This window comes from Anas acuta, chromosome 14 (genome assembly GCF_963932015.1).
Source record: "Anas acuta chromosome 14, bAnaAcu1.1, whole genome shotgun sequence".
Lineage (NCBI taxonomy): Eukaryota > Metazoa > Chordata > Aves > Anseriformes > Anatidae > Anas > Anas acuta.
Window position 1 is genome coordinate 462,596 of NC_088992.1, and position 16,354 is coordinate 478,949.

Here is a 16,354-nt window from a genome sequence, read left to right on the forward strand (position 1 = left end):
CTTTAAACAATTTGCCCAAGGTTAAAAGAAAAAGCATTTGTTACAGAATGGGGAACTCTTGCTTCTGCTTTCCAATTTTAATAGCATATCAGTAAAGCATTCCTGTTTTCTAACTCTAGTCATGGAATATTAATATGCGTCACTCCATTGTGAAATAATGGATTCACACTGCTTATTTTCTGATTTTTATTTTTATTTTTTTTTCAACAGTGCTGTAGGAATTGCTTGTGTGGAAGGAAATGATTGAGTATTGTCTTGAAGATTGAGGATTCAGCATTGCATAAACTGATGACTGTGTGCAGCATGCAGGAAAAACAGACAATCTGCACCTTCCGGACCCCTTTGAGTCTCCATCCCATGTTAGTGCCTGCAGCTGAGCTGTGGGAGGCAAAAGCTATGCAGAGTGTGTGGTATATACAGACCAAACTAACATCACTCACAGTCCATTTCCTCCCGATGGAACTCAGTGTTTAAGTACTAACATGAGTGATGCAGATCTGCTAGGAATGATATTTGGCTTTGAACCTTAATACATACAAAATTTCACAGGAGATGCTTCAGCCAGGAAAATACCCTAGCTGGTTTCATTTATAATACCTATGGATGTCAGAGCAGATGCAAAGGACACTTGAAAATTTAAATTGTGACATTGCATTATTTATTCACAAGGGAGTCTGTATGGCTTGCAGCATGTTGTGGTCCAAGGGAAAAACCTCTAACATAAAAATGAATATCAACACAAAGGACATCTGCAGTAAATATACCTATATTGCTGTTAGGCTTAATGAAATTGCAGCTCCATATAATTTTAAGTATATTGAGATATTCTTCAATTTCTGTCTTGGAAATATGCTGCGTTACTGTCTCAGCAAGGAATTAATGTCTTGTTTCCATTAAAAGAGTTTGAGAGCGTTTCATTAGAGAGGACAAAATAACACTTCTCTATACTATTTGGAACAAAACACAGTAAGTTAAGTACTATTTTATTGCTTACACTTATATGAAAATTGGAAAATTTATTCACACATTTTCCAAAAATTTTCAGCTAGTACTGTTAAGCAGAGGTCAGTATTTCAGCTTTGCTGCCATTGTATGCATACAGTGTCTGATACTGAGAAACAATAGTTTTGCTTATTGGAGATACAGTTTCACTACAAACATTATTTTCAGCTTCAAAATGATTCCAGTAATGATTTTGAAGCAATTTTGATAATAGTTTATTAATAACTAATTACAGTGGTGCATAAACTTCATGACATCAATGGATTTCAATACTACCTGCACTGCTTGCAAATCTTTTCATTATTAGCAAGAATGTTTTTTCATAATTCAAAAATTTTATGCATTTTTTGGGGGCCGAATTTGTGTACACATATATCAGCATCTACTTCTAAGTTCTAGTATAATTCTGACAAAGTTATAGAAGAACCTTTGGAAATGAAGACTGCCTGTGTCCTTAGGAGAGATGCATTAGCAGCAGCCACAGTTGCCAACACAAACTCCATCACCATTAGTCCAGGAAGCAGTACTGTTAGTTGATTATTACATTAGTGTGTCTATAGTATTAAAAAACTCGATCTTTATCATATAGTAACATCTGAAAGTCACCGACACTGGGTCTGGATGCAGTTTGTAATGAATCCCCACAATTTAGTACAAAGGCCAGAGTGCCCAGTGGAGTCTTAACTCATTCCAGCAGGCTTCCAGCTATAAAACATCCATGCTCCTAAGCTGTCTGCTTCCACAGCTGCCCTTACCTTTTTGATTAGTGTCACCATTTCCTTGGACCAGGCAGCAGGGTACATTACTGTAGCTGTCTTGAACACGTGAGCCATTTCATTTGTGGAAGTGTTGGAGCGAATATGATATGGCCTCTGTGAAAAATGCAACAAGGAAAGCATTTTAATGCATCTCCTTTTCCAACTCATTTGGAAATCTTTTTAGAACAAGGTAGCTCCAAACAAAATCTCTTTGCACATTTCCCAGCTCCCCACTGAAAATCTCTCACTGTAATAAACAAAATAATAATGTCAGGAAGAACAATAATAATAATAACTAGATGTTTAAACAGTGTGACAGATAGGAGGCAAAACAAAAACTAGAGTCATTAACCAGCTTTTGTTTACTTGGCCTTGTCAACATTTGTATCTTGAAGGACTATGAAAAAGGATTAAAATATAGTGCTGCCATTAAAGCATTCCCAATATTCCTGTAAAATGCTCTTCTGTTCTCAGCTCTTCATTCACGTTGGATACAACACAAGTAAAAAGAAGCAGGATTTCTCCCAACTACCAGACCATATGAAGAAATATTGCCCCAAGAGAGGCCACAAGCCCCAGGAATGACACGAGGCTGCAGAATGACCTGCAATACAGCGGCACAGCGGACAGCAGCCTGAGCTGTCCCTCAGGACTGCTTTGTTACACACGTGGGCAGGGATGGAGTCGGGCTGCCTGCAGGCAGTGGAACACCTGGGGAGCTGAATCTGAACTGGGCAGGATGCAACTAGTGCTAGCACACAGGTGGCCCAGGTCACCTCCATGTTTAGCTCCTACCTACAGCAACATTTCTGTCTTGCTTAAAAAGACAACGTGCAATGGAAGAGTGCTGCTGTTTGGGAAGATTTTTAATTCCCAGATTTTTACAGTATTTGGGTGGGGGGAGAGAGGGTAGGGAGAGGGAGAGGAATGCTGTCAAAAATGCATTTAAAATAATAGCTACAAACTGTGAGACGAAATCAGGTGCATTGTGCTTAACACATGCAGACACTAGATGGACCTCAAGGTCTCCTTTCACTTCCAATACAGTAAGATACACTGAAGATACCTTTTATTATGTCTGTGAGTACTAGAATACTTAACAGCGCTTCTACTTCTATCTTTGGAAATAATGCCATCAAGTTAAAAATCAATGTGATGAACAGTCCTACAATTTGTTTAAATTTACAAATAGAAAATTCACATATTATATTAACATTTTTAGAGTTACTCAACAGTTCAGACAACAGTGTCCTCTTAATGTGTACCAACTTGATCACTCACAATCTGTTCTTTATATTTATCATATATATTTTTAGTCTTTCTGCAAAGATTGATTGTAGGGTATCTTTAAAAAGTGTTTGCTCTTACTGAAAGAAGTCTTCTAGCCTCTCAAGATTTTAAACAACCTTTTGCTTAGAAGAATATAATTTAAATAATTTTATTCAGCTTTTTACACAACAGTTCCAAAACACTGATCTCATCATTTGTCTACCAGGCCACCAACCTTACCTAGGTTAGAAGCAGAACATTGACACAACAGGCATGAATTGTACCTAATTAATAATTTACATGTTGTGGTTTGCTTTTGCTAAAACTGCTCAGTCTTATCGCAAAAGCAACAAGATTATTATTATTATTATTATTTTATTTTATTTTTATTTTTATTTTTATTTTTATTTCTTGCAGGATGGGAGTTCAGAGTCAACTATATTACAGACCAAACTTAAGGATTTCTCACTCATTAATCAGATGGATCCAATGGATCCACTTTTCTTGAATAGTCTGTGCCAATTGAGAAGTCCTTGGACACTGTGAGGAACTGTCACAATGAGTTACTCTGTATTGCAGTGTTTTTCTCTCTGAGCTCTTAGCTGTGATCACAAAAGTTCTGATGAAGATTTTGTTTCTGCTGCCTATACTGTAATAAACTTTAAAACATTGAATTTAGCTTGGAACTTTCATCCCTGTTATAAGGTATTAACCTTCCCAAGAGAGTGCCTTAAGGAAAGAGAGGACAGACAGCAACAGCAGCCGTGTGCGCCGTACCCGGGCTCTGAGCAGCTCATAGGCAGTGATTCCTAGTGACCACCAGTCCACAGCGAAGGAATAGCCGGTAGGTTTTGTGGAGTTAAACATTTCAGGTGCTGTGAAATACAGAAAAGAGATCATTTGCCTTGCTGCAATCTAGAGTGGAAATCAGCAGCACAGAATGAACACCTCGTCCAGCAACACAGAGAGCATCCCTGCTATGCTGCATAAGACATAAATTAGCGTATTACCCATTACCACATTGCTGATCATTTCTGTGTTTTTCTTCAAAACAATGGTATGTGACTGGTAGATTGGCCCTTTACCAAAATACCGAGGGGGTGCACAAATTTAAGCATGGCTTCCTGGCATCAGTTCATTGTTTGGTCTTTGTCAGGCTTCACAATGGTGTCTCAGTCTTGCGGTGCAGAACATTGCAATACTGAGGAACCAAGACCAGATGAGACCAAGCACCCGCCTGCAAACCACCCGACCCTGCACCATGACAAGTGCTGTGCGGCACATTGCTGCTGCTCCCTGCAGCTGGATGCGAACACCTGCTGATCCTGTGACCTGCTTTGCTCTCATCACCATGCTTCAGGACCAGAGATGGCATCTGACTCGGCTGTCAGCACAGAGGTTTAACCCAGATATTTGCCTGCCCTGGAAACAGGCACACTTTGAAATCTTGACCCTGCTGCCTAACTACGGGTACAATTAGCATGGTATGAAACATTTTCTGCTGTGTTAAAACCCAAACAAGCATGTCAGGTCCTCTGAGCCTTACTTTCCCTACCCGTGAAATGGGACTGAATGATTTCTACTCCTAATGGACTGTTGCAAAACTGAATTAATTGATGTGTGCAAATGATGGGGTGGCCTTGATAAATAGGTGTGCCACCACCAGTGTGACTTGAATATTCAACAATGATAAATACAATCCAATTTATGTTGATTACAGGATGCTTTATGTAACTCCCATAACCACTTAGAGATTTACCAGACCCAGGTAATTTCCTATATCACATAAAGCACTAAAACCACTCACTGCTCTGGTGCTGCTGTGCTCCCAGTCTTGTGGTGTCTGAGATCCCTATAGCCCCAGCACAGGGATCTCCTCAATGCTCCTCTGTTCTCAAAGACAAAGAAGGAGTGACTTTTTCTGCCACAGTGCTTGCCCGTTGCTCCATAGTAAATATGCTCCAGAATAAGGAATAACCCTGATTCTCTGAATCTACGCATAAAATTGGACTGAATATCTTCTCACTTCCCTCAGAAAGCCTCTCTGCTCTTCAGCTAGTGCTTAGTAGATGTCCATGTTTGAAAGCTGTTCCCTTCCCACTCATCTCTCTTTGCTCATATTTAAAGTACTTCCATCTGGTAGAAACTAAATGCAGCCCCACACAGTGAACGAAAGCAGCTCTTTAGAAACATTAATATGCAGCATAAATGTAGACATAGTGTCAACTGCACCCTTGGTGACGAAAAGCAAATTTTAACTGAATGAAGCCTAAGTACCACAGCCTTTTAGGAGGAAGCTACCATGCTAATACAAAGTGAATGGAGGCACAGGCTAAAATACTCCCTCTCTTCCTTAGGTAATAAATTTCTCTTTTGAGATGAAGGGGAAAAAAATACTGTGCTTTATTTCGTGAGTGAGAAGGGAGGCAAGAACTACTCTAAATAAAACAAAAGTGAAACCAGGGAGCAGTAATTTCCTTCTGTGCATGTTTTCCTTTTTAAGATGATTGCACCAGGTGATGCAAAGGTGAGAGGTCACTTTGGGGCTTCTGATGAAAAGGAGAATGCTGGGTTCCTCCCCTTCCCTCAGGGATCTGGCTTTGCAGTAGCTGTATGGAGGTCTTGATATTTAGGTCTGGCAGATGGTCTTACTCTGTAAGAAAGCTTTTTGTTTTGTATTTAGTGCTAGCTGTGTAGAAATCCTTCTGAGTAGTTTTGTTTCACCTAGGAATGTCACACTCGTGCTTTACCTAATATGAAGACTTTTATGTGTGATGTTTGTACAAGAGCTCTTTTTGCATTCACTCAGGACATTTCTCTGCAGTTTGCTTCCTGCATGCTTCAGCCTTGATTCATCCTAGGTAAGTCCATAGTGTTCCGCTTTATGTTTACCAGCTGTGCTTGTGTGGTAAGTATCCAGTGGGTCTTCTACTACCTGAATAGCCAGCTTCACTGGTCTGACTAGTAAGCAAGCCTGAGTAAGGTTCCTGTACTCCTATTCTAAAGGGGAAAATAATAAGAAGGACTTTTTTTAAAAATTTATTTATTTTTTATTTTTTTGAGTAGTAGGGAAACAAGGTCTGTTCAGGGAGCAAGGACTGTGTGTCTTTCTTCCCTGCATGTGTACTGATCTGCTCATAAAAACTGTTCCTACACCTGGCTCAACACTGCAGTGAAGCAACTGAGTGCTCCAGAGCCACCTTGCCCCAGAGGACATCCCTTTGTGCACCCCGACAGCTGCCAGAGCAGTTTTCCTGCCTGGGACTAGTTCCATGCCATTGCCTGGAGGTTAAAAGCTTCATAAAAAATGCAATTTTTAGAAATCAAAGAAAGAAGAGGAAAGGGAGGGCTTGTAACCATAACAACCAACCTGGCTACTCAGATCCGTGGGGACCTGGAGGCTGGTGCCCAGCTCCCACAGTGAGAGCACTAGCTCCACGTGCCGCAGGTGGCTGCCTCCATGGCCCTGCAGAGCCCTGTTGGGGCTGCAGGGACTTGCTTGGAACTGCCAAATCCCATATCAACAACAGAGGGACAATGGGAGAAGTTTTCAGAAAGACTGAAATACAGGTTCAGCATTTATCTCCCTGATGTGGTAGCCACATTTGCACCAGCTGTGCCTCCTTTGTGCAGCTGAGGCTTTGTCCCTCACCACTGTGCTCTGGAGCCCCCTGCACATTGCCCTGCTGGTATCTGGCACATGGAAAGAGCAAGTTCCCATCCCCTCACCACTCCTAAGCACAGGGTGAAACTAATTCTTAAAGCAGCTAGCTTATATAAAAATGCAAATTATGAGTCAGTGATGCAGCAGTGTAAAGCTTGTATTCAGTCCCTCACTAAATCAGTACAAGCCTTTGTGCTTCATTTCCCTTCTCAAAGGCAGTAAGAGCATTTCATCACTAACAGAAAGAAAAAAAGAGATCCGTGGAAATAAATGGGTTGCCCAGGGTGGTGTCACTGTCCCTGGGGTATTCGAGGAAAGGTTGGATGTGGTGCTTAGGAACATGGTATAGTGGGTGATATTGGGAGTAGGGTGATGGTTGGACCAGATGATCTTGAAGGTCTTTTCCAACCTGAATGATTCTATGATTCTACTATTTCATGACTTGGCACTGCTTGTGACATGCTCTGAGATCCCAGGCATGTAACTATCTTAATTTATCATCGAAACTAAGCTGTACAGCACGGTACAATGCTGCTAAAATTAGTGTTTGTAATAGGCTTGCTTTGTTCAGCTGTGTGAAGTTGGTGCCTGCCACACCTCATCCAGCTGCATAGGGGTGTGTGGGGGGGTCCTCTGCAGCACTAGCTGGGTAGTTTCTCATGTCACACAGATGTGTGTCTTTTGTTACATACCAGGAACAAGAATTCAAACTTGCATCACAAAGGGCTTCAGTTGTATCCCACTGCAGCTGACAAATCAGGCCCGTAAGATGGCAATTCAAGAACGTGTAATTTTAATCAGTTCTTACCCATATATGGCTTTGTGCCGGCAATTGTGGAAACTTGCATTTCTTTAGTCAGCATCGTGGCAATATTGAAATCAGTGATGTGCACGTGTCCTGAAAGAGAGGTTAATGTGTAAGCAGATTTGCTTTAATTTTACACAAGAAATAGCCTTGAATCAGAAGCTTACAGTAAGATACTCCATGGAAAGGTATTTCCAGAAAAAAAATAAATCTGGTGCCAGAAGTTACAGAAAGTATTTCAGCTTACAGGTTGCTTACAGATGTATCTTGTTAGATGAAGATGATTTTGCTCTCCAGAGGAAAAAAAAAGATTGGAGTTCTCCAACTAGTCACCTAATAATGATTGTTTTTTACAAAATTTTGGAAAAAGGGAACTTACCTCTCCTTACCAAAAAAAGTCAACCTTTTTTTTTTTTTAAAAAAAAAAAATCTCTGATATTTTTGAGCAATAAGAATGTGATATTTTTAGCCTATGTTATATCTCGATTTCTTATCTCATGAGTTCTGTGCTGGTGTAAAACGATATGCTACCAAATTGTCTCTTCTGATGAAAGTCATTCTAAAGGGAATTTCCCAACCTTTCTCATTTATTTCCATCCTTAACTTCATAGCTTCGTTTCAGTGCTGCTGGAAGACTTTTTTTTTTTTTTTTCCTGGGCTCAAATTCTAACCTGTTTTAAACTGTAAGTGGTTGGAAGAGGAAGAGAGGACATTATATACCATGTTTGTAATCTCTTCAGTGATCACTTCAGAGTAGTTTAAGAATCAATAATCTTCTGTTCATAGAACCAAGTGACCTTTAATACATCACTAATGGAAACAGTTGCTGCAGGCTTGAAAATAAAATGTAACTTTCAGGCAGAGACTTACTGTGGTTTTGGTTTGGTCTGTGAAAGGACATGGAAGTACCAGCACAGTAGCACAACTGAATGGTGACTGCCATGCAACGTTGTCTTGAACATCACCTATCTGTGCCCTTGATGGGAAAGTGGGACTGGTGTACGATGTGGAAAAGCCCATATGGGATACAGAAGTCCAGGGTTTCTGTCAGCACTTCCTCGCTTTGCACTATGTATGTTGTGCAATACACATCTGCCAGCACAGAGGACTTCAGCAGGTAGGTATTTATCTGCTGCAAATGTAAGAGGGTGACCAGCATAAAAGGACAGAGATGTGCAGTCTGAGTGTAATGAGAGAAGAAAGAAATGAAGCAGGAAGTGTTACAAAACTAGAGAAGAAAAAACATTCTCATTTATAGTCTGTAAATGTAAATTTATCAATGCTTATTTTTTAATATAGTAACTTTAGTATAGCAGTTATAAAATAGGCACCACTTGGAGAAAGAAAAAACAAAAATCAAACTAAAAACAAACAAAAACAGCCTTGAAGCATCAGCTTATGCTGTTCAAGAAGCCCAGTGTCCTGCTGGACAGAATGGGGCTCCCTGACTGCATCCCAGGCTGGTGACTCTGGCTCGTGCAGGGCGAGGACCTGCCTCAGAAGCGGCTCCCAGCTAAGCTGAGGGCTGGAACGTAGGGGAGCAGCAAGTGCTAAGCCTATGCCCAGGAAAGGGAGGAATGGAAGATGTGGAATGGGTCGCAGCAACAGCAGCAAAACCACATGAGACTTCTACAACATGCTTTGTCTGCACAGCCTTCATCAAGGCTGCTCAAAGCACAACACCCTGTTCCCAATGTTTCCATAGGAAGCATGTTTTATTGTGAGCAACTACTGTCTTTCTAAAGCACAACTTCAGCCTTTTCAAAGCTGAGCTAAAGATAACTACCTGACATGTCCTATTCTGCAGGAACTAGCAAGCATCATCCTCTTAAAAGGACTAGTAAGAAAACCTACAGGATGAACTCTATCCACACCTGTTGGTGCACTGATACTGCTTTCTGCCTTCATAATTGTGCCTCCTGGCACAAGTCAGCTTATTTTAATGATGTTTGCATTTAGAGAGGATTTTCCAGTGTTTCCAAGTAGGGTTAGCAGTGGCTTTGTTGATCCCAGGTACTAAGCACCTCTTATTTTTCCTCCTTTGAGGATGTTTTCAGAATGGAACAAAATATATATTACAACAAGCAAAAGATCCTTGCACAAGAAATCATTAATATCCCCTTACAGGGTAGGAATGTTTTCTGTTATTGCTGCTGCAATATGCACAACTGCTGCGTACAAGCTGAAAAGGAAATAAAAAGAGTGGATGTGATTTGCAGGGATATGAAAGGAAATACATCCTCCTAGCTTGTCTGCTCATTTACTTGGTGGTGGTGTTTGTTTGTTTGTTTGTGAGCACTCAATTTGTTACTGCTTATTCCCTAAACTCGTATCAGTGAGCAGACTAATTATGTATAGCCGTATGGGCAATCAATACAAGGCTGACTTCACTGAAGTGAATTTCTTTGAACCTTGTGGGTTGGTGTAGCCTAATTCTTCTGAATAAATGCGGATAGTCTTTTCTTCTTCCTGACCTCGTGCATTTTCTCTTAAGGCACTGAACCTGTTTGTTCCTGGCAGAGCTGGACTCGTTATCAAAACCATCAGAAGTGTTGTTTATTGAATTTTGCAGACTCATCACCCTCCTCTGTAATAACAGGGAGTGGCTGAATTGCTGTTGTTTCCTTTACCACAGAGGAACAAATGAAAGTGGCTCTTACCAATGGAGATACTATGACAATGCTTCCCTCAGACATTAGCTTCAGCAGCTAGAAATTCACTTCTGTTTAATTTTCTTAAGTAAAATGACATCACCTTCATATGGCTAAAAGTTGATGCTTTGGTAGTGAGCACCTGTTATTTTCTCCGGATGCTGTGAAGCATTTAAGGAAATCTTTACAATTGGGCCTAGATATTTTATGTGGGAACAGTGATACCAATTTGCCTGCTGCAAGCATCTGATCTAGCTGGGAAAATTTGGGAAACAGTACAGTTCGTGATACCACCTAAAAAGACTGTATTGCATCCATTGTTCCTGCCTGTGTCTCTTCAGTGATAGGTGCACAGTGTGTAAAACACTGGAGCCCCCCTCATCCCTATGCCAAATTAGCCATGGTCAGGGTGCAAAATGTACCCTAGTGCAGGCACAACTAAACCGTGTGTCTGGCAGCTCATAGCACAGGTGCGCACACAGGTACAGCTTCTTTACAGATGTTCTAGGAGTGGGAACAGATTTCTGTCAGGACCAGCCTGCTGCGCATCATACAAATTGGGGCACAATCAGTGTCTAGCTGTATGTCTTGAAGGACAAGGACCACCCCTTTGTCAGGCACCAGCCTCCTGCCTTGCACAGAGCCCTGGTGTGCACAGCTCCAGGCACTGCTGCTGGGCATGCATGGGGCAGAGGAGACCTGTGTTGTAAAGATCATGCCTCAGCCACTGAACTCCCACCTCCATATCAGCATCTGGCAAAGATGAACACATCCCTCAGCCCCTGCCAATGAATTTATCATCCAGCTTTTCAGCAGTTTCATATTCCATGATTAGGCTGTCTCTGAACCAGAAAAAGACATGTAGTGCTCACCAGGACGGCTAATCTGCTAACAGCCCCATCTAGGTCAGACCTTTCTCTGCACCCATGTGCTCATAGGCTGTTAGTCCCACCAACACGTAGATTTCCTTAGTAAATTTGTGATGCTTATCAGGGTCAAGTCTGAAGGAAAAAATAAAACTTGAGGTCCCTCTGGTTAACCATATGAACTGCTGGAAGACCATGTGTGGGATGAGCATGCCTCTCACATGCTGTCTTTCATTGCTTTACAGAATCAGCCAGGTCCTTGCTTCCTTCACTTCCCAGAAAAGAAGGGGCATCAAAACACTGGGGAGTAATTGAAAGAAAAGGATTACTTATAATTTTCTTGTCTGAATATGTCCTCTCTGTCCTTGCATTGTTTTTTCTTTCATCTCTGTCTCTCATTCCACTTTGTGGGGAGCTGTTTTGATATATATGAATCACAGACTTATTAAGAATTTAATATTCTAAGCATAAATATCCCCTTCTCTCAATGTATCCTTTAAATGATTCACTTCAAACAAATCACAGGTTTTTTAAACTAGCCCACTTGGGAACATATGAAATCATGCCCTTTAGACTTCAGGAAGAAGGCTCAGCGTGGTGTGATAAGGCTGAACATTACGTTGCTGAACTGCAGCATTACAGGCCAGAGGGGACTGGACAAACGGAGACATCAGCTACTGGTAGACAAGAGGGGAATGCTGGGTTCTGATGTTGAGCTTTAGGGTCAAACTCTAAGCCTCATGTTTTCTTGATTGCTCAAAATCTCTAAGTACTTCCAGTTTCTAAATAATATATTATTTCCATGTAATGCCCTGTTATGCATTAGGACAAATAATTGTTATTAAATTTAGCATCTCTTACTACATAATTCCTTCACCATTCTAGAATACCTTTTGTGGAGGAAAAAAAAAAAGGTTTCTGTAAACTCAGATAACATTTTAAAGAATGTGAAACTAGAGATAGTAAATGTTGCAGAGTATGAGGTCTCTCAGAATGTGCTGTAACTTAATTGAGGTTAGAGAGCAAATGCCACAAACTAAGTCTCTGGGACCTGGCAGTTAAGCTCCTATTACAGCCATAAGCTCCCATCACATTCCTGTTGCCGTGTTGGCATGAATTCACGCATTTTAGCTCTGCTCTAGAGATCCTTTGGGTAGTGGAATAAGAAATAATATTGTGCAAAGCCACTACAAGGTTCTTGGAAAAAAAAAAATCTCCATTTTACTAGAGATATAACTGAGTTTTTCTTCAGTTTTATTAGACAAAGGACCTGGCCCAAACCTCCTGAGGAATTAGTCACTATTCCTGGAAACTGCCATCTGTTATATTCTTTTATTCCCAGGTGAGCTGTGCTGCCATTGAGACAAATCGATAGACTTACCACTAAAGGAGGAAATCACTTTGTGCTTGGAATGACTGTTGAAGGTGGTCATCTACTGAAGATTTCTTCATTTTGGGACTTGATCCAAATCTCTAACAACTGCTTTATTTATTGTGCAGAAAGACATTTCTCTTATATTCTCCTTTACTTAGGGCTCACTTCAATTTCTTAGCTGAAATTGATAGGGTACTACAGAATGTCACTGACCAGATAGACAGAGGCAAACACATCAGGTGTGTGTTATGTTTGTGACAGTCAGCAGCAGGGTGACATGTCAGTCTGTGAAATCATGAGAAGCACTGGCACTATCAACAGTCTGAAACAGCCTCCTACTCAAAGGCTAGGTGGTGTGTGCAAGGGCTCCTTTGTCCCTGTCAGCAGTCAACACCAACAAAGAGGGCACTGCACTTTGCAACAGACACAAAAGTCTTCCACTCATAAGCATGGGAGGTGAAGAGTGACAGCAGGGGAAGGCACTTCACAGCTGGAAGATGGGCCAAAGGGCAGAGCTGGAAGGTAAGAGGAGTCAAGAGATGAAAGACTGGAATCTGACTGTTGAAGGCTTTCAGGTGTTTTATGCTCTGAGGGGACTGGTCTCAATCAAAAACATTACAAAAGCCGATTAGTAGATTGCACGTGCTTTCTGGAAAGTTATGAAAGCCTGGTGAAGGAAGAGGAGAGGGAATGGGGACCTGCAGCTTCATTCCATAGGGAAGGAGACACAAAAACAAGCTCAACCTATGAGGCTAAATGTAGATAAACATACCCTGATAACAGCTGCTCAGGGGACAGAAGTCAAACTGCGTGCACAAAGCTTTCTGTATGCATGAGAGAACACATCTTTGGGTGAAGATGCAGCAGGAAAAGAAATAGAACAAGAAGTCATAGTCAGAAGGACACTGAAGTCAGGGGTACAGTCACAGAAAATAACTCTGAAAACTCTGCAGCAGACAGTTAAAATATCTCTGTGACTAGAGAATAGGCTCAGAAATTAACCCAAATTGCAGTGTCATTACGGAGTTTTGTAGACGATGTGCTGCTGAGCTGAATGCAGCTGCAGAGGCATGCAGCACCTCTCTTCCCTTTGTCCTTCCCTCTTTGGCAGAAGGCTGACCTACGTTCCAGCGGCTCCCACTCAGGTGATCCTGCAGTTCGTGGGGGAAGCTGCCCAGGGAGCGGGGCCCAGCCCAGCACATCCTGCCCCAGCAGACACTGGCAGCCTGTGCTGGGAGCGGCTTTGCTGACAGCTCCTCAATAAATAATGAAAGTAGAGGTCATATGCGAAGCTACTAGAGCCTGGGCTCAGGTGTTCCTGGCAGGCCTAGTTACACATGTGAACTGTGTCAATTCTGCAAGAGCATCAGGATCCACATTAAAGCCTCTGAAATGATAATACATTAAGATATGGTGCACTCCTGTACTCTTCTCTTGAAAATGTCTCCTGACATTTTCTCTTGAAGTGGCTTACTGTCATTGCTAATGAAGATTTCTCGCAACAGAACAGTTACATGGATTTTCCAGAAAATAATCAATGACAAAATGCTTTTTTAATGACCTAAAAGCTGATAAATATCAGAACAACTCTTCATGGTGGCTGCTTTGCCAGGACACAAAGAGTGTCCAGAGATCTCACAAGACTATAGTAAGGGTTTTTCCTGAGACAAGACTAAGGGAAGATTTATAGCAACACCTGCAATATACCCAAGCCCATACCTTCTCCGGAGCTCCCTCTGAAAGTCAAATGCTTTAGGAAGAAGAAAGTACCTGAACGAAGATGATCTGTTCAATCATAATACAATCTGTTCATAAACATACATTACATACAGTCCATAACTGCATGTACATTTGCATTCAAATGATTACATTTCAAGTAAATTTTAAGCAACAGTAAAGGTCTTAAAATAAGGTTTGTTAGGCAATTGACCCCAAGTAGCATGGAATGCATCAAACCTGCCAATGACTTCTAGAGATGTTTTTGAGTCAGTCAGAGGAGGTGTTGATTAAACACTAATGCACCCTTAGAAATAACACTGCAATGAGGGGTGCATAATGCCCTGAATGTACACAATGCTGCTGCTCAGAAAGTAAAAGACATCAGCCAAAACACAAAAGGATATTTTCTGTTCCAAACTGCTCGTGAACTGAGAGAGAAAGCAACACAAAATGAGGAAAACAGCAAATACCTAAAATTCAGCATGGACATACTATTCCTGTCTCTACCTTTATGCATATGCATGACCACAGAGAAGTGGCACTTACCATGCTCATCCAGCAAAATGTTGTCAGGCTTGATATCTCTAAGAAAGAGGAAAGAGGAAACTGCCATTAGCTTATGGAAGTGATGTGAAACAAGGCTGCAGATACTTTATGAATACCCAAGCTCTAGAGGGACCTACTTCAATTATGCCCTAGAAGGTTCTTTGCTTGGGTTCTTCAGCTCTAATGTTTCTGCAAGGTTTGATTTCAGATATGATAAGAGAACAACTAATCAAGCAATAAAAACAGAAATGAAGGTACAGTCATATAACTGAAGTGTAGCCTAGCTGCTAACAGCACCTGCTTCTGCAATGCTACAGCTTATTTTTATTTTTTTTTTTTCTTCTAATTCTGCTTCAGTACTGTATTGAAAGCTGTTCCCCATGTATCCAGTAAAAATCAAATGTTGGAGCAAAGTAAACAAATGGCACCTATTGTCCTTACTGCATCATGGGAGTCCTTTAGCTGCAGGTGAAACAATAGAGCAACATAACAAGGAAGGTGCTCCTGTGTCTAAACAAGATATTTCTTCAGTGATGGATAAAAGCTTCTGCTATGAAAGGTGCAAACACAGGAAGGCTCTTGACAAAAAAAAACGTTGTTCACTTGTGGATGTACTGACCGGCACCGATCTAAGCCAAACATACAAAAAGCTGCAGCAATCTGGACTTTCTGTTTCATTTCTATGGAAGAGTTTCCACATTTGCACCCTGAATTAATTTTCTACCCCAGAAACAGCTTTTTGAGGAAAATACCTCAACTACTTTGTGTGATGGCTTGGAAATCTTATGGGCACTGTTATTAATACTAACTGTAAAACCTTCTTGGCCAGCTATTAATGTATATTTTTCATACTCCATTATGAAAAAAGTTATTTTTCATAGAACAGTGACATTTGACATAAAAGTGTTTCTTCTTCTCTAAGCAAAAGGAAGCTACTTGGAGTAAATTGCTAATTCTGAGTTTTACATTCAAAGTTCAACTAGTTTTATTAATTTTCATGTAAAATAAAAACAAACCCCACCAACTTGCCTGAAGCGTTGCCACAAAGCGTTTGGCAGCTCTGTGCGCTTTCTTGCGTTTTTGGTGGTTTGAGAGTAGTAGGGTTTTAGCTAGAGACATTGACTCAGTAACCTTGAACCACATTTGCCATAATTCCCAAAATAGTGCTCTGAAAGGTGCAGAGGGCAGTCCAGATTGTACCAGCATCCATGTTTAGAGATGCTCCAGTCAGAGATGCAGACTCACTACCAACCACTACGCTGGGTAGTCACGGGGTGGTAGCAATATGGGTAAGACGGGGAGGAAAAACAGCTCTCAGAGTCACCCCACTTTGTTTGGAATTTTATTTATTAATGGTTTTATTTTCTTCAGGAGTAGAAAAATAGTCCATATTGCTTTTAATCTTCTTTTTTCCTCTAGACTATCAAAACAAAACAAACAATAACAACAACAACACCACACAGTAGGGAAATTCATCATGGCTCCACATCTACTATACAGCAGTTACCAATCTCGGGCACATTACTGAATATCTCACGCTTGGGGAAACAGCAAAAAATGAGGTACAAAGGTTTTAAAACAAAAATATTAAAGTAAAAAAAAAAAAAAAAAAAGAGGATGCACAAAATACTCTTTGTATTCTACTGTATAAACTGACAATGTAGCAATAAGTTATGAAAATAGCGACATCTCTATAAGG

General features: G+C 40.9%; 1 protein-coding gene and 1 long non-coding RNA gene across 6 annotated transcripts in view; one reads left to right on the plus strand and one right to left on the minus strand.

The window, feature by feature from the left end:
• Positions 1 to 16,354, minus strand: part of STK32A (serine/threonine kinase 32A) — a 34,434-nt gene that overhangs the window by 5,896 nt on the left and 12,184 nt on the right. For all 5 annotated transcript variants that reach the window (XM_068698406.1, XM_068698409.1, XM_068698410.1 and 2 more), the window contains 4 exons: positions 14,656 to 14,693; positions 7,502 to 7,591; positions 3,807 to 3,904; positions 1,758 to 1,874 (listed from right to left, as the gene is read on the minus strand). In XM_068698406.1, the coding sequence (XP_068554507.1) occupies positions 1,758 to 1,874; positions 3,807 to 3,904; positions 7,502 to 7,591; positions 14,656 to 14,693 (343 nt within the window). The remainder of the gene's footprint in view (positions 1 to 1,757; positions 1,875 to 3,806; positions 3,905 to 7,501; positions 7,592 to 14,655; positions 14,694 to 16,354) is intronic.
• Positions 5,590 to 14,077, plus strand: LOC137864346 (uncharacterized). The gene is made up of 2 exons (XR_011101428.1): positions 5,590 to 5,890; positions 12,358 to 14,077. It is a non-coding gene; the product is annotated as an uncharacterized lncRNA (long non-coding RNA).